The following is a 24,604-nucleotide window of genomic DNA, read 5'->3' as shown; positions in this document are numbered from 1 at the left end:
TTTGTACCAGGCTGTAAACATGTTTATTTCTGCTGTGAAGTTGGACATTTGAACATGGGGACTTATGGAGACTGACTCACTTCTGGAGCCAGCCTCAAGTGGCCACTTGAGGAATTGCAGTTCTTGGCATTTCTGCATTGGCTTCCTTTGCCACAGAGGTTGGTGCTTGCTGTAAATCAGGTAAACCAGTTAATTCCTCTCTGATATGTTGTTTTACTTGGAGTTGCTAAGATGAAAGTTGACTTCACTGCAGTTTTTAATGTACACATTGGCACTGATCTATGTTTGGTGTACAGTAAAGAATGAATTTTCATCCTAGTGTCATGTAGAGGTCTTTCCAAGAAGCAGGCTGCCCACTCCATATTCTGATCAATCTTTATTGATCTAACGCAGAATCTCTCAAACAACAGACTGATGTTCATCCTTTTTCTTATTTATCTCTTTATCTTATCGGATGGACGTTTGGTTCAGACATTCACTCTTATCTCAGGATGAACTGTAATAACTTGTGATTTTATGCCTTTTATTGAAACCTACTGTGAGGTAATCATTTCATTTCATTCATTTTACAATACTACAAATATTTGCAGAACATCTGAACATGCTACTTCCCAAAGCATGTTATATTTGTCATGTGGACAGTTTAGACATTAGTATTTAGCTTAAGCACCGAAGTACATACAATAGAGTTGTGTCCTTACAGGAGACGTTTTAGTCAAACTTGAATCTAATGCACATCCATCGAAATAGATGTTCTTCTAGTGAAACAATCCAGTAGGGCACATTTTTAGTAAGGGAGAAAGAGTTTATGCATCAGTTTAATTAGCTTGATAAAGTATATTCTTGTTGCAAAACAGAATGATCCCTGTGGACATAAGCCTCTGTTTATTAAGATTTTGAGTTCTCTACAGAGTTTTATATTAACATACATAAAATATGTGTAAATAGAGGTACATATAAAATCAAAATATGAAAATATCACATCAAATTGAACAGATATTTTATCATCGAGGGCGTGCAGTGATGTCAGTTTCCCTCAAGACTAAGCTGCTTCATAGCAAGTGGTAAACTGTACACAGAAATATATGAGCTATGTCCAAAGTGACTCCTGACCAACTCTACACCCACCAGAGGTGATGCAAAATGATGATTATGAGTAGATGTGTGAAATTCTTATTGTTCACTCTATATTGAAGTGTCGGGGAGTGATTTTGAACACATGTTTTGGCACTTTTTTTGTTAGCAGATCCAGCTACAGCTACAGTGAATTGGTTAGATTAAATAGTGCTAGAGGAACCTCATCCTTCCAACACCTCATCAACATAAGCAACACCTTTTACTGAGCCATCCCCTCATAGGAAAAACATCTGTGTCATGTAGAAATTTGGTACTGGACACTTTGTCGTGTCTTTCTTTACAACCTTTAACTTGGTGTTACAACCATAGACTGTATAAAGCATGAACATAGTATCCATGACATCAACCATAAGTTTTTTAAGAGCCAATGTGAAGCTTACTGTGGTGGTTCTGGATGTCTCCATTTTGGCAGTCCTGTCCCCACCACTAATCCAAAAATGGTTGTGGACATGGATCATTGGTGAACCTGATGCGGGCTAAATGAAACCTGGTTGCTGTCATTTAAAATGTCTATGCTTTTAATTCTGCATAACTTTAAGCCTTAATATCATTCTCAACACAGTTGCAGTTTTTTTTCAGTTTGACAGGTTGCTGCTTGGTTATGACAAGATAATTGATTCTTTGGCTTCAACAAGAACAACAAGCTGAAAACATACTATCTAAAATATTATCACTTTATAAAGTTGTGAAACATCATTATATCTGTCTGTTTAACTTCCATATCCTCTACCATGTTTACAAGCTATCTCTAACAGTGTCTGTCTGCTGTGTGGTGAGGAGCAGATAGTGTAGTGTTTTTATTTTTACTTTATCTCTGAAAACAGCTGCTTGCTGTTGCTGGAAACCAAACCCAACACTTTGTAGAACCGAAGGGAAGTGCTGATTACTAATTCTTTGTAGAGTGACCCCATTCACATTATTGTCATTTGATCCAATGGTAATATAAAAAAATTGATTAGTGCAGCTTTAATGTGCAGGTGGCACTTCTTTTTTTGAACAAGGAACATTATTTTATCTTAGAAATGGTGATAATTGTCTTACTTAATCAGGTGACATTGAACATAATGGTAGGATCAAAAAAGGCAATATGACCCCTGCAATCCACCAGGCACAGCTCTAAGACGTTTTGGTCGCAACACTGTGCGTCTGAATGTGTATGTAGGTGTGTGTGTGCATGCCTAATCCTGTTCACTGAATCAGCTTGGAGACATTTGAGTTGTATCTGCAACAGAAGACAAAACAAATATTAATCCCACATAGGATTCTTCAACAAGCAGCAAAGAACACAAAGACAACACAGACTGCTGCAGTGTCTGCAGCCAATCATCCCTGATCATTAAACCATGCAACAATTAGTTATGATATACAGCAAAACACTTTTAGGGATTCTGGTTAGATGTGTGCTGACTTTACCTCTGAGGAGTGGAGGTGGACGGCCAGTCTTTATCAGACTGCTCTGAGATAGAGCATCTGTCATCCAGGAGAGAGCGCTACAGCAGTACTCCAGCTGGGGGTGTGATACACAGACAGAGATGGATGAGTGCTGAGCAGGCAGAGCCAACAGCTGCAGGGAAACCAGACACACCATGCACACACACTCTACACAGATACCAGATACTACACACCCATATCAAACTACCCGTACATGCAGAGATTGGACAGAGTCAAACTAAGCTGGATGTTGTCAAAATAGGTGAAAATAGGTATATTTTTGTTTGAAGAATTCTCATTTAGACTGGATTAAATGAGAGGGCAGCACACACACACACACACACACACACACACACACACACACACACACAGCTGAATATTCAGTTGTACCACTGGATGCTCCCTTGTATGATGGCTGAAACTGCTGCCACGCAGCTGTTTTTGGGAATAAGATTTCTAGTTTAGAGATTTTGGTTTGAATTCTTTGGATTATATTTTTTAAATTTTTTAAATTAGGTTTGTTGTTGGTTAATTGGTATAATTACACTGAGAGACTAATTGAGAGAGTGGGAGAAATCCAAAGTGCTAATAAACTTGGATCCGGTAGATGAGGATAGGATTCATCTTTGTGTTCCTCCAGCCTGCAGACACTAAATACAGCATGTTCCCCTTGTTCAGTTCTATTCATTAATGTTAAGTTATCATAGTTAAGTTTTGTTTGGTTGACCTATTTTATGGGCCCAGAACTTTATTGTATATTTTGGTAATGTTTCATTTTTTGGGTAATACAAAATCTACCTCTGACTCCTCATGCCTGCCAGCTCAGTCTCTTAAACCTTCTCTAAATTAAAAACCAAGTCTGTGCGTAAAGAACTCAATGAAGAGTCTGGATTATGCATGAAGGTATTACTGACCTCCGTCTCCAGCTGCCGCAACCTTCGGTCATGGTCACGGATCTCAGTCATCTGCTTCAGCACGCTGTCCACCCTGCAGAAACATAGACACACACAAATAAAGCTGCAAGAAAACCTCAGCTTGAAGCTTAGTTTAACATGCTGAGATGGTCTTCAGGATGTCAGAAACTTCTACATGTGTAAATCCAGAGCAAACAAATGTAAAGATTGAACTGAAACAGACAAACGTGATTAAATGTGTAACCTCAGGGAAAGATAAGATAAGATAAGATAAGATAAGATAAGATAAGATAAGATAAGATAAGATAAGATAAGATAAGACAGGACAGACTTTAATGATCCCCACATTGGGTGTCGAGTTATTAGGGGTTCGTCTGCCCGGCAGGCTTGGAGTCAACTCGGTTCAACTTAGTCCTTTTATTTGACTTTTTGTCAAATTATCAGCAGGTTGAAAACCAAAAGCGTCTCTGTGCTCCACTGACTCAAACCACACCCAGGTGCTTAAGGTTAATCACACTGGTGCCTCTTGCTCTTCTCTGAACACCAGGTGAACACTGGGCCCTCAACTGCCCTCTGGCATACTGAAGTCTTCTTTAAAGTTGCTCCTCAATGGGAAGCAGGACCACTAGGCATCTAACATCCCTATGAAGGATGGTAGAGGCACAGTCTTTTTGACGATAGTCTTTTTGTGTTTTTTCTTTGCTTATGCATTGTCCCTCTTCTCCTGACTAGAACATGGTAGCTTGGAAAAGTCCTCACATTCACATCCCTCACAATTCCTCTTTGGTCAGGATTCACACTGAAAACTCTTCCCAGCTTGTATTGGCCTCTTAAAGCATTTTGATCCGCCAGCCACACTACATCTCCCACTGTGACATTCCGCTGCTTTGTGTGCCATTTACTCCTGATGAACAGGTTAGGACCAGCCAGCTGACACCACTTCTTCCAGAACCTGTTGACTTCTTGCTGGATACTTTGAAGTCTTTTATATGAGTAGCCTTCAAACTGAAAATCTCCTGGATCTCCTTCTGGGCTGGCCTGACCAAAGAAGAGAGAATTGGGGCTGACATACTCCACATAGTCTTCACAACTTTTAACTCTGGCATTTATGGGTCGTTCATTCACCAGATTTGCTGCCATGAAGAGAAATATATGGACCTTCCCCCATGTAAAGACTCACCACCCAGGTTATTCAAGGCTCTTTTTACTAACCAGACTGCTGCTTCTGCTGCTCCTTTCCTGTGGGGGGAGTGCGCTGGGTGGATCTTCCAAGACCACTCTGTTCCATTCCTTGCAGCTTTAATCTCAAGTTCAGCTTTGTTCAGTTTACTTAAGAAACTCTGGAGGTCCTTCAGTGCAGGTTTGGCCCCCACAAAATTTGTCCCAGCATCTGACCACAGCTTTTTTGAGTGTCCTCTGAGGGAAATCCTTCTGATGACTGGTCACTGACAACATCGGTGTGGACAGCTCTTGAAGCCATGCAGCAGAATACAATGCCCCAGACTTTCAGTTAAGTTCACTTCTTTATCTTATCTCTGATCACATATGGTCCAAACAAATCAACAGTTGTGAATTCAAATGGATTCAAAGGACTCACTCTTTCCGGTGGCAGCTCACTCATAACTTGCTGACATTGCTTTGCTTTGATCTTCCTGCAGATAACACAGCTGTCAACCACTTTCTTTGCAAGTCTTCGACCTTTAATCACCCAGGCCTTTTTCCTCATCCTGAGAAGTGTTCCCGCCACACCTTCATGGTTTGCATTGTGGGCCTCTTGTGCTATCAACACGGATATCCATGCTTCATATGGTATTATTGGCACTGAAGATTTGTCTTCAGCAAATATCTGAACTCTGCCTCCACAGACTAACAATCCAGATTCTTCATCTTTGTATACCACCAGCCTGTTAAGAGCTGTAATGGAAAAGTCTCCCCTTCTTTAGCTTCAAGGAAGAGATGTCTAAGTGCACCTTCCCGTTCTCTCACTGTCAGCATTGTCAATTTGTCTCTCACTTGTCCTCTGCTTTCCTCCTTAATTTCTTAGCAGCTCGCTGGACCCAAGCAACGACATTGACTAGCCTGTGCAAGTTACTGAATTTCCTCACTTCCACAAGACTCTTCAGCCAAGATTCAGCATGTATTTTACCAGAGATTGTGGGGTTTGTTTTGGTTTTGTTTGTGGTGGGATCTTTAAAGCTTGCTTGAGTAGTTAGCAGGTGTTGCTCTCTTTTTACCTGACTTCTGGTCACTGCTGCTATGAAAGCTTTTTTACACTCTCCCTAGCATGAGCAACAACTTCTCCAGCTGACTTCTTAGGCCACTCCTCCTCCTCCTCCTCTGTCCACCTGAGAAACTCTGGTCTGTTTTGCCACTCAGATCCTTCCCTCAGATCTCTTGCTGGGTTTCTATGTGTCATTATATCAGCAATGTTCAGCTGGGAACATTGTCTTCAATAAGTCCAGCTTTTTGGATCTCACCCACATGGTTTGCAAAGAAGGTCTGGTACCCATAGCTGTCTCTTTGGATGGCGCCCAAGACTGTTTGACTGTCCACTAGATTAAACCATTTCTCCACTTCCAGTCTTCCATGTCTCTCAATATACTTCCTGAGCCTGCCTGCAAAGACTGCTCCACAAATCTTGGCCTTTACAGCTTCTCCCTTTTGATCCAGTGGAGTCGGCTTGGCTTTTGCTTCCACAAAGTGGACGTCAACTCCCCTCTCTGTATCCCACCTCAGATACATCACTGCTCCATAGGTTTTATCACTCCCATCTGAGAAGGTGATTCCCCTTGGTTTCCCTCTCCAGTCAGCTGGTGTGATGCTTCTGTGGAAGGAATATGCCCAAGCTCTACATATTCTTCGAACTGTTTAATGGCTTCTTCTATTAGACCTTCTGGCAGTGGTTTATCCCAGGTCTCTCGATTCATCTTTCCACCTCCAGCCTCTTGGAAGGCCTTCCTTACAAGGATTGCCCCCTTCTTTTTGACCGGTGTCCCCAGACAAATTGGGTCATAAAGTCCAGCTAACCTGACTTAGCAGCTCCCTTCTGCTCAGTGGATCAGGTGTTCTCAGCCTCACATTCTCCTTGTTAAGATGCTTTTCCAGTCTAACCTTTCTTTTCCTCGTGAAAAAGTTGATTGGTGTCATCATGTAAAGCATGTCCTCCTCCATCTGATACCATCTGAACAACCAGGGCCTTGTCTTCATCCCTGCAAGGGTTCATGCCAGACTAACTCAGGCAGTCCTAACACCTATTTCCTTTACGACGTGCTTTACGGTAAGCATATACAGTAGTAGCAACTTAAAAGTTCCCGTTCAAGCTGAACGCCAGCTGAATGGCAGCCGTCTTCCAGCTGACTTCCAGCCGGCTCCCTGCAAAGTCCCGTGAAGGGAGAGACCCCCCTCCTTCTCCTGGGCGTGTCTATTTTTTACTGTAACTCCACCCATTCATGTGATTACAGGGTATGACCAGGAGATGGCGCTTCTCTCACAGAACTTATTTACAGTTGTTCTACCTGGAGATGACGTAGCTTACACACATCGTTAACATTCTCGTTGCTCAATCTTTCGTTTGCGCTTACAGTAACAGGCTTATTGGTCTCCCAGTGTCACAGATCACAGAGCGGAAAATGCAGCTGGTTTGAGTACTGCATACTATACAGTAGCCGTATGATTTGAGCGTGTTCATGAATTGAAATTAAATTTAAGGTGTTTATATCTAACATGTCAGCATTCACCAAATCAACAACATCTAGTCTGTTCTGTCTTTACTAGTGGTGGGCCGTTATGCGTGCTGCTGCGTTAAGGTGAGACTCTTATCAGGCGATAAAAAAATATCACCATTAATCTATTTTTTCTCTTTTGTTCATTTTTGTTTTCTTCGCTGTAACTCTGTGGAGTCCTGATCTCTCTAGCAATGTTGTTTTGAAGTTTTTGAGTTTTTCTCGTGTTTTTTAATGCCGCTTCCACCTGGACAGCTGCCTTGTTTACTCCGGGAACAGCTGATCGCGCTAATGCCGGGCCGGCATTGGCGCATTAATCTACAGTATCTCTGGCCACCACTAGTCTTTACCATAATTACTGAAGCGTCTTTCTTTGTGCTCGCGCACTCTCTCTCGCCATCTGCATGTAAACAACAAAATAACCCTTAAAAATTTGCAAAAAGAATTGAGAATAACAACAGCATAATACCTCCTATTGAATATTTGATCACAGTTTGATCGTTGTGAGACGCCATTTAAAAAGGGAGAATACCTGTGATTAAAAGCCCTTTGGAAACCCTTTGTTATGTAGGTATAACACTTTTGTTTGCACTTGATGGGCCTCCCCCCCCCCCCCCACGTGTCACGCAAATCAGAGCGGAAAATGCAGGCAGACAATCATGGATGTGGACGTCTTTACTGTGTTTTACTGGCAGCTTCGTGGATATTTTATGGCTAAATGGAACTTCTTGAAACAAGAATCTTTTTTTTGCAATTGTTTGTATTTAAGTGCAAAGGCACGCATGCATCAAACAAAACAAACGTATATAACACTTCTAATAATATAAATACTATATAATATATATATATAATATAAAATATATATATATTATATATATATTTATAATTTATATATATATATTATATATATATACACTGACAGTAAATGGAAAGAATTACGAGTGAATCAGTATGAATATCAGTATGTTTGGTTTTAATAAGTTTGCAGTTATAGGTGATGTTTTTATTCTACATGGACACCCCTGTTTATTTTTCCACTATGCCCCCCTTCATTATTAATAATACACCGGACAACTTTTGAAAGTCCAGAGATAAGTCTGTTGCAAAATTCCACGGTGACTCTTGTTTGCCAAAACGTTGTATGGCCTCGACGAGCTCCTGTTTTGTGCCTGGCTTCGCCTCCTTGCGAATAAGTCTTTCATGGAATGCCAGACAAGCTCAATTGGATTCAGTCCGGTGACTCTGGAGTTTTCCACCAGTTGATTCCCCTCGGACGCCATGTATGCTCCAGCAGCAGTGTGTTTTGGACTCTTGTCCTGGAAGAAGCGATGATCAGACCCAAAGTATGCCCTAATGTATGGTGCAGCCCTCCCCTCCAAATAAACTGTTAATTAAAAAAATAAACCCTCGCTTGTTGCAGGTCTGACAGACAGGCCTGCAGCCCCGAGCGTCCGAACCGTTTTTTGTAACTTTTTTAAGGGTTAGTTTGTTGTTTACATGCAGATGAGCGAGAGAGAGTGCGCGAGCACAAGAGAAGAGACGCTTCAGTAATTATGTAAAGACTAGTGGTGGCCATAGATCAGGGGCAGAACCTACAGTACAGTACTCATTCCGATAGTTTCTGAAGTGTCCGTGCTGTGTTTTAGTTCATTGCTGGAGGGAGCCAGAGCCGGTGGTCTCTCTGCGCCCAGCTTTCGACAAGTCACATTAATGTTATGATATATTTTATTTATTATTGGTTAACTGTTTACCAATCAACAACATCTAGGTTATTCTGTCCTCACTGTACATAATTACCGAAGCTTTTCTCTCGCGCACTCTCTCTCTCTGTCGCTCCCTCTTAATCTGCATGTAGTGAAAGCCACAGCTGGACATCAGTATCCATCATACTGTACAGTATACTGTACTATCAATATGGCCACTATGTACTGTCACTTCCGGTTATCGGTGTTACTGCCACGGTGCTCACTGCTCTGCTCACCTAAACAGATTTTCGTATATTTCTCACATCAGCGATTATCTACTTATCTCTGCACTATCCTTTGACTTGTTCTGTCTGTGCACGAACAGGTCTCTTAACTCTAGTAACCACAATCTGATAGTTTCACCAGTTTCTGTTAGCCACACTTACTAGCCTAGCTATAGCAATGGCGTCTCTCTCCTCCTCTCCTCCTCTCCTCTCCTCCTTCTCCTGCCCTGTGTGCCACATGTTCATTTACTCCTCGTCCTCCTTTAGTGATAACGGTACTTGTAATAAATGTAGTTTATTTGTAGCTTTGGAGGCGAGGGTCAGTGAGTTAGAGGCACGGTACCCGCACCCACCGAACATCAGTAGCTTCAGATAGTTAGCCAGTCCCCTGTAGCCGGTGCGGTACAGCCACAGGTAGCTTCAGTTAGCCGTCCCCCGGTAGTTCCCGAGCAGCCGGGAGGCTGGGTGACTGTTCGAAAGAGGCATAGCCCCAAACTGAAGCCCACGGACACCACCAACCGTTCCATGTTTCAAACCAGATTTTCCCCGCTCAGCGTCACACCCGCTGAGGGCCAACTCTGGTCATTGGCAGCTCCATAGTCGAAACGTGAAGTTAGCGACACCGGGGGCAGAGTTAAATGCATCTTATTTAAAACTGCTGGCTAAAGATAAACGTAAATACAAAAGATTGTTATTCACATCGGCGGTAATGACACCTGGTTACGCCAAGCGGAGGTCACTAAAATTAATGTGTCATCGGTGTGTGAATGTGCTAAAACGATGTGCGCCTCCATTAGAGCAGTTGCCCACCCAGTCCTTTAGTATAGAGACTGTGTCTGTCCCCCGACCACCTACGTTATTTAAAGATAAAACAAACAGAAGAGGAGTTCATCATAAAACTTAATAAAATTAAATCACATCTCCAACAGTCCAAAATAAGAGAATTAAATGTGGACTCCTTATATCAGGTCTTTGTCATCTAGCTGTCCTAGTCAATGAATTAATATCTGATTTGATTTGATTTGTTTTGCCTCACTGAAACCTGGCTGCAGGAGGATGAATATGTTAGCTTAAATGAATCCACTCCTCCCATCATTATACTCATGTTCCTCGCAGAGTACTGTGTCGAGGTGGTGGAGTTGGAGCCATATTGACTCAAGTCTATTAATAAATCCTAAACCTAAACTAATTATAATTCATTTGAAAGCCTTGTTCTTAGCCTCACTCACCCAACCTGGAAAACATTGCAGACAATTTTATTTGTTACAGTATATCGAGCTTCAGGTCCTTATTCTGAATTTTTATCAGAATTTGCATCAGACTTGATCCTTAAAACAAGTGAAGTAATTATTGTAGGTGATTTTAACATTCATGTGGACAACCACAATGATAGTCTTAGTACTGCGTTTATCTCTTATTAGATTAATCGGCTTCTGTCCGAGGTTGTAAATACAGACTCCTTGTCTGAACCACACTCTTGATCTTGTTCTCTCATATGGCATTGAAATTGATCATCTAATTGTCTTTCCACAGAATCCTCTTCTGTCTGACCATTTTTAATAACCTTTGAGTCAATTATACTGGACTATAAGCCTTTGTGCAGAAACTCCTACAGCAGATGTTTATCTGATAATGCTTAGCCAATTTAAGGAAGTGTTCCTTCAGCATTGACTTCAATGCCATGTCTAACTGTAACAGAGGACTTGTCTGCTTCCTTTGCCCCTCACAAATAGACCATCTTGTTGATAGTATTACAGGCTCATTACGGACAACTCTAGACTCTATTGCACCTCTGAAAAAGAAGACAATTAAACAAAGAAGGCTGGCACCATGGCATAGCCAGCAGACTCGTAAATTAAAGCAAGAGACGTGTAAATCTGAACGCAAATGGCGTGCCACTAAACTGGAAGAATCTCGTTTAGTCTGGCAAGATAATCTCAAAACATACAGGAAGGCTCTCCATAATGCCAGAGCAGCCTACTACTCTTCTTTAATTGAGGAGAATAAGAACAACCCCAGGTTTCTCTTCAGCACTGTAGCCAGGCTACAACAGAGACCCACAGCTCTACTGAACCATCTATTCCTTTAGGTCTAGTAGCAATGACTCATGGCTTCTTTAATTATAAAATTATAACTATTAAAGACAAAATCCATCACCTCTTGCCCTCAACAGGCACTTGATCTGCATTCTGATACAGCAAGTTTGGAAACAGATGTAAAACCTGATATGTATTTAGACTCTTTTTCTCCCATCGACCTTCATCAAATAACTTCAATAATTTCTGCAGCTAAGCCGTCAACCTGTCTCTTAGACCCCATCCCAACCAGGCTGCTCAAGGATGTTTTACCTCTAGTTAGTCATTCTTTATTGGATACGATTAATCTGTCTTTATTATCAGGATATGTACCACAGTCCTTTAAGTAGCTGTAATTAAACCTTTCTTAAAAGCCCACTCTAGACCCAGAGGTCTTAGCCAACTACAGACCGATATCAAACCTTCCCTTTCTGTCTAAGATACTTGAGAAAGCTGTAGCTAATCAGCTGTGTGACTTTCTCCATAACAATAGTCTATTTGAGGATTTTCAGTCAGGTGATTAGAGTGCATCATAGCACAGAGACCGCATTAGTCAAAGTTACAAATGACCTCCTAATGGCATCAGACAAAGGACTCATCTCTGTACTTGTCCCGTTAGATCTTAGTGCTGCATTTGACACCATTGACCATCAAATTCTTTTACAGAGACTGGAACATCAAATTTTTGAATCTTGGAGTTGTTTTTGATCAGGATTTGTCCTTTAACGTCCACATAAAACAAATTTCAAAGACTGCATTCTTCCACTTACGTAACATCGCTAAAATCAGACGCATCATGTCACATCTCTCCCATTTTGGCTTCTTTGCATTGCTAATTCTTCTCCTTACTTACAAAGCTCTTCATGGTCAGGCACCATCATATCTAAAATAGCTCATAGTACCTTACTACCCCTCTAGAACACTGCGCTCTCAGGATGCTGGGTTCCTTGTGGTTCCTTTAGTTTCCAAAAGTAGATTGGGAGCCAGAGCTTTCAGCTATCAGGCTCCTCTTCTGTGGAACAAACTACCATTCTGAGTTCTGGAGGCAGACACGGTCAACACTTTTAAGAGTAGACTTAAGACTTTCCTTTTTGATAAAGCTTATAGTTAGGGCTGGCTCAGGTCATCCCTTAGTTATGCCGCCATAAGATTAGACTGCCTGGGGACTCCCCCCCCTCCCCCTCCCATCCCCTCTCTTCTCTCTCAGTCTGTGTCTGTCTCTTTCAGGGTTATGCCTAGTCTGCACGGTATTTGGTTGAAGTGCAGTCACATCTCCCATTAATGAAAACTCTCTCTCTCTCTCTCTCTCTCTCTCTCTCTCTCTCTCTCTCTCTCTCTCTCTCACCATCTGTAAACATACATGTCTCATTATTGCATGTTACTAACTAAACTTCTTCCCTGGAGTTTCTGTCTCTGTCGTCCAGCAGGTTCTCATGGATCGTGGCTGCTGCTGTGATCCTGCATGACGTCCACTACATATATTATTACTGTCATTATTGTTACCATATCTCCATTACAGTTTATAGTTAGTTTATGATTTGCTGCTGCTGTGCATCTGTGTCTCTCTATCTCTATCACAGGTTCCACTGCTACTGTAATCATTTTATCATTCATTGTGATTTATTGTCATTTTATCAGTCATTGTAATTGTACAATATGTTTGTGTTGATTTGTCCTGTACACGTGACATCCATTGTAGTGATTTGGCTCAGCTCACCAAGAAGAGCCGGCTCTTTCGGCTCCCAAGTAGCTCTTCCTTTTTCCTTTTATAATTCAGGTAAATTTAGCTCTGTTTTTACTTGCGATTAGTATTTGAACGCATATATCACTTGAATTTCAATAATTTGCTGTAGCCAACTGTATTTACAGTTGTAAAGTACACTTGTAACTCTCTGAAACCACCCAATGAATGCACTAACTTGCTTAAAGAACCACTCTGCTACACAAAGCAGATAGAAACGCCTATAAAAACCTAAGCATAGAAATTAAAAAAAAGGACAGCTATTGACATTTTATTTTTTTTATATTTATATAAACACACACACACAAAGTACTGAAAAAAAGATAAATTAAATAACAGCACTCAAGTAAATGTGTTTTGTTAATGCCCACCACTGACATCTGGACAAATAAAACCAAAATGTTTTTGGTATAGTGTAAAAAAAATAATATATTTTTGCACCACACTCCTGCCTCGTCCTCACTCCTCTCTCTCCTTCAGCGTGTCTCCCTCCTCTTGTCTCTTGTCACCTCTCAGCGCTGCTACTCCCGCCCCTCCCTGCTTGGTGGTATGCTCCTTGTCAATCCTCCCATGATTGGTTGCCAATGCCCGCAGTGCCTGCAGGTAGTTTTCCTAAAGAGAAAAGTTAAAAAAAGAAAGAAAAAAAAGAACAGCTCGCAGATGGACGGGAGCCGGCTCCTATCGTTCACTTAAAAGAGCCGGCTCTTTGAACCGGCTCGTTCGCGACCGACACATCACTAATCCATTGCATGTCTGTCCGTCCTGGGAGAGGGATCCCTCCTCTGTAGCTCTTCCTGAGGTTTCTTCCACCTTTTTTCCCTGTTAAAGGTTTTTTGTGGGCAAGTTTTTCCTCACTCGAACCGAGGGTCTAAGGACAGAGGGTGTCACTCCCTGTACAGATTGTAAAGCCCTCAGAGGCAAATGTACTTTTTGACTTTGGGCTATACAAATAAAATTTGATTTAATTGGATTTGATTTGATCTGGTTTGGAAGGATGATTGTTTTACCTTGTGCTGCTGCCTTATGCTTTTGTGGGATTCCTCCTGCAGCTCCCTCCCTCCCTCCCACTTTGGCCTTATCACACCCAAGGTTTGAGAAAGATGCCTCCTGCCTTAAAAATGTCTTCCAGTCCTTGTGTAATTTTGATCAGTTCCTCCAGACTGTCGTGGGACGTTAGGATGTCATCCACGTAGCTATCCTCTTCCAGGACCCTGCGCTCCTCCTCCAGGTGAGCAAAGATGGATAGCCTTGCCGTCTCACGCATAGCAAGCTGTGCAATGCACCCAGCTGGTCTATCCCCTATATTGACCCGTGTGATGGCATATTCTTTTATGTCTTCCTCTGGCTTGTCCCTCCAGAGAAATCGGTGCAGATGAATTTCACGTTTCTCCAACCACAATGAATTATACATATTTTTGATGTCACCAAGGGCTGCATACACACCTTATCTGAATCTCAAAATGACAGCTCTAATTGGGTTTAGAACGTCCGGCCCCTTTGGGAAAAGGTCATTCATGCTCAGTCCCTTGAACTTCTGGCTGCTATTCCACACCAATCGCACTGGAGTCGTTAATAAGTGAGGGTTTGGTACCACCAAGTGGCTCACATACCATACAGGCCCCTTCCAATTTCCTCTCATCTCCTCAGATGACAGTGTGACGTTCAACCATGTCATGGACTTGGGCTGTGTATGCAGCTTTCCACTCAGGCTCTCTCTCCAATTGCCGTTCTGTTCTTAAAAATGTGGATTCTGCACTCTTGTTGTTGGGGAGTGAGGCAGGATCTTCAATCCATGGATACATTGCATCCCAGTGTGGTGAGTTCACATATCCTCCTCCTTGATGTACGTGAGACCTCTTTTAATGATTTCAAGTTTTTTTTTCCTCTGCCAGGGTCATTTCTTTCCCTCCAGGTTGGCAATTTCCACATCTGCATCCTCCACATCTCGATTGACAGGCTGCCCCAATACTCTCCCTTCTCCACCATTCAAGAAACTCACGGTTGGTGGCTGTTGTAAACTTTGCATTGGCCTGGTGCTCCTTTTTCAGAAGGAAATCCTCACCCTCTGAAGTGTCTCCGATAATCTCCTCATATCTGTTTTCATGGACCGGGCAAAGTGGGTTTTTGACTCATGTGCTGCAACTTCCACATCCTCAAAGAAATCAGGATGTGCTCCACCCACTGTCTTCCCGAGTGGACTCTCCCACAAGATGAGGTCCCCAACCACTCTCACCCTTTGAGGAGCAAGCCTTCCCTCTCTGTGGCTGATAAGAATCTCAACATCTCTTGGTCTTCTTAGCTCCTCCAGCTCAACCTCTGGAAAGAATTCTTTTAATCTCTCAGGCTCTAATAGCTTGTGCACCATGGCGATATCATCTAGTCCATAGCAGACCATTTCATGGGCTCTCTCCTTGCCTCTGGGTGTCCTGATTCTGACTCTGAGAAGGTACCTTCTTGTGTTCATTCTCATAGTCATCCCACCAACTCCATACAAAATCAAGGTCACATCCTCACTTCGTAACTTCAGCCTGTCGGTAGCCTTATGGGTGATGTAGTTTGTGTCAGATGCAAGATCCACCAGTGTTCCCACCTTCTGTCCTGCATTGGCGGTGACCTCCATCAGCATCAGGATGACAGGAAGTTCACAGAGCCCATTTTTCCTCAAAAGTTCTGACTGTTTTTTGTTTGTGTTAGCTGTCTGGGCAGTACTGTTGGTGAATGCATTTCTGCATCTCTCTGCCATGTCAGGGGTAAGACCAGACAGAAAACTTTCTTGTTCTTCAATCAGTTTGCTTTTTACCCCACTGCTTTTCCTGCTGTCTTCAATGCTGAATTTCTTGCTGCTCCAAACAGGGCAGAGTTGAAAATGGTGATCAGAAGTTCCATCTTTGTTACAGTCTTTATTTCTGCACAGGTTTATGTCTTTGCAGAAACTACTGTCCTCATACAATCCGAGGCATTTTTTTCATGCTCCTAGCTTCTTCACAGCAGCTTTCTTTTCATGGAGTTTTAACCCTCTAAACTTTTTACAGAAGAAAATCTTGTCATGATGTCTCCAGTCATCACACACATCACCCATTCCTTTCTTTGCCATCTTGGTGGAAGCATACTTTTTCTCAAATTTCTCTCTATTTTCTCGACAGTTTTAAGCTGCTCAAGTCTCTCCAGTCTCTCCAGTACCCCTTCTTGCTTTTTTTCCCTTTTATTGATAAACAGCTGAAGAGTGACAGGAAATATGGGGAGAGAGAGGGGGAATGACATGCGGGAAAGGGCCACACACGTCGGGATTTAAACCTGGGCCTCCGCGGCGAGCCTTCGTATATGGGGCGGCTGCTCTAACGACTGAGCTAAACCATCCCCCTTCTTGCTTTTGTAGGAACCTCAGGAGCATATCAAAGTGGTTGTCTGGGGTGACATCATTGCTTGGCTCCAGCATGAAGATTAACCAGTCTCTTTTCACAAAATCAGGTAATTTACTTCAATTGTATTGATGACCAATGGGTTCCTTATTGCACCTGAGTTCCCCAGCTCTGTCAGATCTGCTAGGGCTTTTTCCAACACTGGGGAAATTCACAGTACCTCATATACACAAGGTTGATAATAAATTATTCCCACATGGTGGGAGTAGCAGTCTGTTGTTGAAGGAGCTGTTTAAGGCCTCCACAGTATCATGCACGAGATGAGAGGAGTTGATGATGGATGTCAGCTTTGCTCACATCCTCCTCTCTCCCACTTCCTCTATGGAGTCTACGGGCCAGTCCAGGGCAGAGCTGGACCTTTGACCAGTTTGTTGAGTCTTTACTTGTCTCTCTCCTAATTACTATGTTGATCAGTGTCAGTAACATAATGAAACATTTTCATTAAAAGAACTACAGAGCCCCTAAAGGGACATGGTGAAAGAAAAAAAAATGGAAGTGTTTCTGGTGCGCACTAGAAAGTTTCTCGTGCGCACCAGAAACTTTCTCGTGCGCACCAGAAACTTTCTCGTGCTCACCAGAAACTTTCTCGTGCGCACCAGAAACTTTCTCGTGCTCACCAGAAACTTTCCCGTGCGCACTTGAAACTTTGTTGTGCGCACCAGAAACTTAAAAATGGAAGTGTTTCTGGTGCGCACTAGAAAGTTTCTCGTGCGCACCAGAAAGTTTCTCGTGCGCACCAGAAAGTTTCTCGTGCGCACCAGAAACTTTCTCGTGCTCACCAGAAACTTTCTTGTGCGCACCAGAAACTTTCTCGTGCTCACCAGAAACTTTCCCGTGCGCACTTGAAACTTTGTTGTGCGCACCAGAAACTTAAAAATGGAAGTGTTTCTGGTGCGCACTAGAAAGTTTCTCGTGCGCACCAGAAAGTTTCTCGTGCGCACCAGAAACTTTCTCGTGCGCACCAGAAACTTTCTCGTGCTCACCAGAAACTTTCTCGTGCGCACCAGAAACTTTCTCGTGCTCACCAGAAACTTTCCCGTGCGCACTTGAAACTTTGTTGTGCGCACCAGAAACTTAAAAATGGAAGTGTTTCTGGTGCGCACTAGAAAGTTTCTCGTGCGCACCAGAAAGTTTCTCGTGCGCACCAGAAAGTTTCTCGTGCGCACCAGAAACTTTCTCGTGCTCACCAGAAACTTTCTCGTGCGCACCAGAAACTTTCTCGTGCTCACCAGAAACTTTCCCGTGCGCACTTGAAACTTTCTGGTGCGCACTAGAAACACTTCCGTTTTTTTTTCTTTCACCATGTCCCTTTAGGGGCTCCGTAAAGAACTGTCTTCAAGCATGAGGTGAAAAAAAATCTAATTGTTAGTGTCAATGAACTGACTATGTAAAAACACATGTACATCATTACTAGGAATGGGAATCGAGAACCGCTTCTTGTTGAGAACCGCAGGAAGTTACGCACGCTCGATTCCAGCAAGTATGACAAATTACGCCATGTAACTTCTGCAAGTTTCACACGTGCAGTGCAATGAGTAGTAAACTATGTCACCCACTCGGTTCAAACACTCCAAAGTTTGGCTGCATTTTACCAAAACAGATGGCAACAGGGCGACTTGCAATCATTGCAAAGTGGAGATAACAGCGTCGGGAGGGAACACGACAAACATGCAGAAACATTTGCACACACAATATGCAATATTTTTAAATGAATGTCGTGTTTTTGACACGTTTCGGACTGGAGATGAATCTCAACCTCGCAGCAGCAGCAGCAGCCAGGCTATGACTACCTCTGCGGTTACTACGGAAGGTATGGAAGGTAAATAACACATTCCCTACCATGTTAGCGCGATGTCCTGCTTTGTAAAACATGCTATAACAGTACACATTAAACGAATGCCTTCTGCATTACATTTAGAAGATGACCATGACGAGAGAGAGAATCTGGCTTGCTCAATGGCTGGCAGCTGTACTAGTACTCGTTCCAGTTCACTACTTCCTCTAGATGATGCTGATCAAACTGTTTGTTCTCCTTTTTTTCCCAAATGAGAATCGATAAGAGAATCGATAAAGAATCGAATCGTTAAGCAGAATCGATAATGGAATCGGAATCGTAAAAATCTTATCAATTCCCATCCCTAATCATTACTGTACTACATCATGTAGTGTATGTAATGCTGATGGGTGCTCGACCCTTTTTATTCCACATTTTATTTAGTCAAATTGAACTGTACATGAAATAAATGGTCAGTTCTGACCTTGAGAAGGAAACGACTCTAAATATGTTTTAACATGAATCCACAGAGAACTTACTTGGCAGATGTACATTTAAGTCGTGCTGTGTCACTATCCCTCTGTCGCTTATTCTGAGCTGAGAGGAGGTTTTCTTTCTGGATAGCCTCCCATGTGTTGAGGCGACTGGCCTTTCTGCCCCGCAGCTCCAAAACTGAGGAAGTGAAGACCAATAAAGGCATTGGAATGAGAACAAGAGCAGTAAAAGTACCTCACTCACCTCCACTCATAAACATCAAACAGTGTAAGGTGACCAAGTTTATATGAATTGAGCACATAAAGTATGTGTGCACTGTTAGATCTCCTCAAGAAAGCCTAGTTAGTGTCTGTGACCACAACACAGTCTGTCAGCTACATTTACAGGCAACAGGAGCAACAAAGCAGGTTAACGCTGCTTAATTGCTGCTAACTCTGCAAAGAATTCTACCATAAAACAATAGAACTGGGGTGGCGTTTAGCTCAGTTGGTAGAGCAGCCCCCCCATGTGCAAAGGCTCAGTCCTTGCTGCGAAAGCCCAGGGTTCGAATCTGACCTGTGGTTCTTTCCCGCATGTCATTCCCCACCTCTCTCTCTCCTCACATTCCTGTCACTCTTCGGCTGTCTCTGTCAAATGGAGCTTGAAAAGGCCGAAAAAATCTTTTAAAAAAAACAAAACAATAGAACTGAAATCTGGGAAGAGTGTGGCAGAGAGGATAAGACCGAAAGGACACTGATGGAGGAAGGAAGGATGGAGGAGTATCTGAGCGAGAGACTGCCGGAGTAAATCTGGGACTCTTCGTCATGTGGAAGCTGTTCCCCTCCGTTGTGTTTCTGTCTGACTTGTGTGTATGTGTGCATGGCCTGTAGGTTCCCTCTCAACCTGTCAGATCACCAAATGTTCCTCCAATCAATGCTGCTGTTCAAAAGACTGGTTCTACCTGTCGTTCTCCCAGGTGCTATAATTATTAAGTCTCCCTCCTGCTAACTACACTACAGCCCACTCTAGTGCTAGTGTTGTTGTAAAAAACTCTGGTTAACATGTCCACCAGCTCTGCACCACCTGGACCCCTCACTGGATCTCTCACTTACCTGTTAGCAAAGATGTCGACTAGCTAGTTTTTGATCATAAGTAATGTAATCAGAACAAATACTCAAGTACATATTTAGATGGTAGCAATGCACTGCTGGTGTCAAATGTCAAAAATGACACATTCTGACACAATTTTGCGTTAATAAGCATTGGCATAAGCAAAGTTTAGTACATTTGATGGACTGAATTAGCTGGTTATTGTTTTTCCATCTTTAACAGTGGTGTTACATTCAATACAATTCTAAAAAATAATACATAATTTCACATAAATATTATTTCTGATAGCCAGAAGTGAATGCAATCACTCTACTGCTATAATTTTGGCCCCTCTTTGGTGTATATTAATCATTACATCTTCTGGGGATTCTTTAAGCCATTTCCTTACACTGTGTTGGACCCATTCATGAGACAGCTGTCGCTGTGGTTGTCACTGTTAGTGTCATCAGCATAGATCGTACACTAAACCACAGAATTATACTGTATTACATCCAATAATTACCAAGTATACAGGCTCACCTTTTTCTGTCCATGCTTCTATATATCCCTCCCTCCCTTTCTTCTTCTTTCTATCCTGTCTGTCTTCCTTTTTCTCTCTCTTTAACTCAGTATGTCAGTTAGATGGTCAGTTCCAGCAGAATAAAAGACAGTCGGGCTTGGACACTCTGTACACAGAATTACTAACAGAATTGCTGACAAACAGAAAACCTTGGCAAAGCCTCATCAACTAGCGACCAACTTGACTCAGACAGTTGTCTCTTGCTATGAATGGATCAGATAACTTCCTCGCACACAGCTGTAGGTAGTTCTTGATTAAAAACACATCTAGACTGATTGGTCAAACTCCATGACAATGCCAAGTGTTTTGCAAACTCAACTCTAATATATTATATATTAATATATATATATTGTTAGATCCCGAGTTACCCCTGTACAGGTGGTACTGGACTAGCTCTCTGTCTAACGGGTCCGATCCTCAAGCCCATGGGTCTTACCCTATCGGGACAGTTTAGAGGACTGTTTAAGCTGGTGGCAAGGAGATTCGCCTAGCTTCTAACTGCCTTCATCGGCACGTCTACCCTGCTTACTCTAATATAGCGCCAGACCGAATAGCCCCTGTGGGCCAAATACTACACTACCCGCATACGTTCACGGCAGCTCTCCTCTCATTGATCTGGGCACTTGGTATGGTTGCTAGGATAATTTTAGTGGCTTGGCCAGTAAGCCCCATGGATCCATTAATTTCTTGGGCTAGAGTAACCTGTTAGAACCTTTAAAGATGTTAAACACACTATACCTGATGATTACAACCTTAGGAGATGCTATAAATTTGAGGTCCACAACTTAATCTTTAACTGCAGTAGATATATTTATTGCAAAGTTTAGCAAGGGCAAGAATACAGCTTAATTCATTCAAATCTGATCAATCCTATTTCCTAAAATCACTATCCTCATACTAATAAATTAAAAAACCTGATATTAAGGCTGCTGCTGAGTTGTTGAGATTAGTCCAGTTTGGAGAGAGGAAGGGAAAGGGTGAAGCAGTGATCAGTCGATCCAATCCTTTCACAACTGCCAAACTGCTGGATTCAGTCGAAAACTCCTGGCTTTGTCCAAAGCCCAGATAGTCCCCAATGTCCACAGTCTTTTATTGGCAGGATGAACGTGAAAAGAATCTTTGTTGGCCCGATTAGAGACCCACAGCCTGTTGGGGGTGGTTATCCTCCGTGGCATGGCTCCCTGCTGTCGGCTGTAGGTTGTTGGACTCTTTTCTTGCGATGTTGGGCTGTACGTCTGTTCCATCTCTGAAGTCATAAGTCTACGTCCAAAGACTCGATGCTCCGATATGGTCGATCGTTTAGCATGTCTTGAACCCGGGCGCCGGCCGACAAGGATAACCACGATCTCCGTTGTGCAGTGTTTCATATACTCCCTGCTCGCTGGACCTTCCCCATCCCAGGCTCCGATGAGTCATTTGGCGGATTCTAACCATATTAGGCAACAACGTGTCATATGTTACACAATCCATCCTCCTTGTCCATCCAGATGTATCCTGCTTGCTTCATATACCCCCCCTTCTCACACTCTCTCCAGTTTGGTTGCTCAAGTTTTCCTTGCTCAACCCCTCAGCATGATTTAGTTATTATTATTTCACCTTAGCTACCAACTTATTGCAATGATTTCACAATTTCCAGTAGTCAGAATCTTCAGTTATAATCATACTCTTTTCTTATGATTACACTCATTTCAACAGTTCACTTTTACATTGTTTAATACGGAATCATCATTAATCACATTTTAGCTTTTGCTCATTTTTATCTTTATGCATTACTCACATACTCAGAAGGAGAGTCCTCTAAATGTCCAAAGGCTAATGCTATTACTGGCAATAATGGGAAGTCCCTTCGTTCCCAACTCCCAGGCCTTCTGCTGGGGAGTTTCACTTCCCCATTTGTAAGGCCAGACAGTGAGAAACTCTCTGTCATCCATTTCCCAGGTTGTTACATTAACTCTTTCGTTGTGATAGCGGATCAGGGATCTCAACTCACTTGACACCCCCTCCTTGAGATCACCCGCTGCATCGGATGCCTTTAGTTTTAGATTCCAATGGACAGGAAATCGTCCTCCTCGCAGGTCCCATTGAGTCATGATGATCAGCCGGGCTTGATTATGCGGCATAACCAACCAACAAAGGCATCCATAACTTTTACTGGTTTGTAATGCATATTCTTGAATTCACTTCTCATTCCATCTGGCTTGAGTGGTTTCTCACTCCCCGGTCCCTCCCATTGGATGGACAGGGTGGATGGTTTTGAGCAAACCACACGGGTATTTTTTACTTGCTTAGCGCAATCTAGCTTTCTCAGTCCTCTGCCTACCCAGAGTCCTGAGGTTGTTCTCCTTAGGGCCACCACCCCATAGACAGTGGCTACCCTGACGTAGGGTGGCAGGTTCTGTGTGTTAGTATCCATTCTTGGTTCCTGGTTTTCTTCTAGCTTGGAATTGGTTTAAGCTCCTCTACCCCTTGAATTCCCTTCTTCTTTAGTAACGCTGTGTTACTGTCTAAGATCTTCTCTACTATGTCCGATACTTCATACTTGGCTGATGATTACGTATCCTGACATAGAGTCCACTAGCACTAGAAGGTACTTCTTGCCCTTCTTACCTGTAACCCCCATTGGTCCAGCTGCGTCCATGCATACTGATCCCCAGGGTACAGTGCTTTTTATGGTGACGCCATCCACCCTTTTTCCTCTTTGTCCTGTGTTGTATCAACCACACACATCACAGTCCTTGAGGACTCGGTGGACCTGGCTTCCTGGAACCCAGAGTTGCTGCTTTTCCAATTCCTTCCATGTAGGCATGGTGCCTGCATGGCCTAGTGCTTCATGTATGGCCTGCACCACTTGTACTATGGAATCTTCAGGAACCACCCTTCCTTTTGGTGTCTGTTCCCACTTCTTGTTACTGACAAAGACGATTCTTCTCTGTTGTCTGGTCGATCTCTTTCCTCGTTATCCCTGCTTTTCTTTTGTCTTTGTCGTTCGAGTCATCTGCTCCCAAAGCCTCCCTTAGTACCTTGGGTAGGGGATGAGTCGCAGACTGGTTGAGCTACTCAGCGCCGCTTTGGGTGTTCAGCTTGACTGCTCCCATTGGCCGCTCCTTCTTCCCGTTCCTCCTCGAGGATCTCTGCAGGTTGGTGGCTCAACTTTTCCCGCTGGTCAAAGTGCTCGGGCAGAACTCCCTTCTGCCGCACACTAAGGGGTCCGATCTTCAAGCCCATGGGTCTTACCCTATCGGGACAGTTTAGAGGACTGTTTAAGCTGGTGGCAAGGAGATTCGCCTAGCTTCTAACTGCCTTCATCCGCACGTCTACCCTGCTTACTCTAGTATAGCACCTGACCGAATAGCCCCTAGGGCCAAATACTACACTAGCCGCATACGTTCATGGCAGCTCTCCTCTCATCCTCTCATTGATCTGGGCACTTGGTATGGTTGCTAGGATAATTTTAGTGGCTTGGCCAGTAAGCCCCATGGGTCCGTTAATTTCTTGGGCTAGAGTAACTTGTTAGAACCTTTAAAGATGTTAAACACACTATACCTGATGATTACAACCTTAGGAGATGCTATAAATTTGAGGTCCACAACTTAATCTTTAACTGCAGTAGATATATGTATTGCGAAGTTTAGCAAGGGCAAGAATACAGCTTAATTCATTCAAATCTGATCAAACCTATTTCCTAAAATCACTATCCTCATACTAATAAAATAAAAACCTGATACAAAGGCTGCTGCTGAGTTGTTGAGGTTAGTCCAATTTGGTCGATCCAATCCTTTCACAACTGCCAAACTGCTGGATTCAGTCGAAAACTCCTGGCTTTGTCCAAAGCCCACATAGTCCCCAATGTCCACAGTCTTTTATTGGCAGGATGAACGTGAAAAGAATCTTTGTTAGCCCGATTAGAGACCCCCAGCCGGTCGCAGGTGGTTATCCTCCGTGGCACGGCTTCCTGCTGTCGGCTGTAGGTTGTTGGACTCTTCTCTTGCGATGTCTGTTCCATCTCTGAAGTCATAAGTCTAAGTCCAAAGCCTCGATGCTCCGATGTGGTTGATTGTTCAGCATGCCTTGGACCTGGGCGCTGGCCGACGAGGATAACCACAATCTCCGTTGTGCAGTGTTTCATATAGTCCCTGCTCGCTGGACCTTCCCCATCCCAGGCTCCGATGAGTCATTTGGCGGAATCTAACCATATTAGGCAACAACGTGTCATATGTTACACAATCCATCCTCCTTGTCCATCCAGATGTATCCTGCTTGCTTCATATACCCCCCCTTC

At 43.1% G+C, this 24,604-nt stretch overlaps 1 protein-coding gene across 5 annotated transcripts in view; it reads right to left on the bottom strand.

Moving 5' to 3' along the window:
• Window positions 1-1,257: 1,257 nt before the first annotated feature.
• The window catches only part of trpm4a (transient receptor potential cation channel, subfamily M, member 4a), a 60,597-nt gene continuing 37,250 nt past the window's right edge, over window positions 1,258-24,604 (bottom strand). For 3 of the 5 annotated variants that reach the window (XM_027281587.1, XM_027281588.1, XM_027281590.1), the window contains 4 exons: window positions 18,722-18,854; window positions 3,483-3,555; window positions 2,551-2,644; window positions 1,258-2,359 (listed from right to left, as the gene is read on the bottom strand). In XM_027281587.1, coding sequence (XP_027137388.1) covers window positions 2,334-2,359; window positions 2,551-2,644; window positions 3,483-3,555; window positions 18,722-18,854 — 326 coding nt within the window. In that variant the 3' untranslated portion in view covers window positions 1,258-2,333. Of the gene's footprint in view, window positions 2,360-2,550; window positions 2,645-3,482; window positions 3,556-18,721; window positions 18,855-21,127; window positions 24,511-24,604 lie in introns of those variants that run through there. The other 2 variants (XR_003462770.1, XM_027281589.1) reach the window with 2 other exon arrangements.

Source organism: Larimichthys crocea, chromosome VIII, assembly GCF_000972845.2.
Source record: "Larimichthys crocea isolate SSNF chromosome VIII, L_crocea_2.0, whole genome shotgun sequence".
In the NCBI taxonomy this organism is placed as follows: Eukaryota; Metazoa; Chordata; class Actinopteri; family Sciaenidae; genus Larimichthys; species Larimichthys crocea.
Note: the sequence above shows the minus strand (reverse complement) of the source record. Positions and strands in the feature narration are given on the sequence as shown.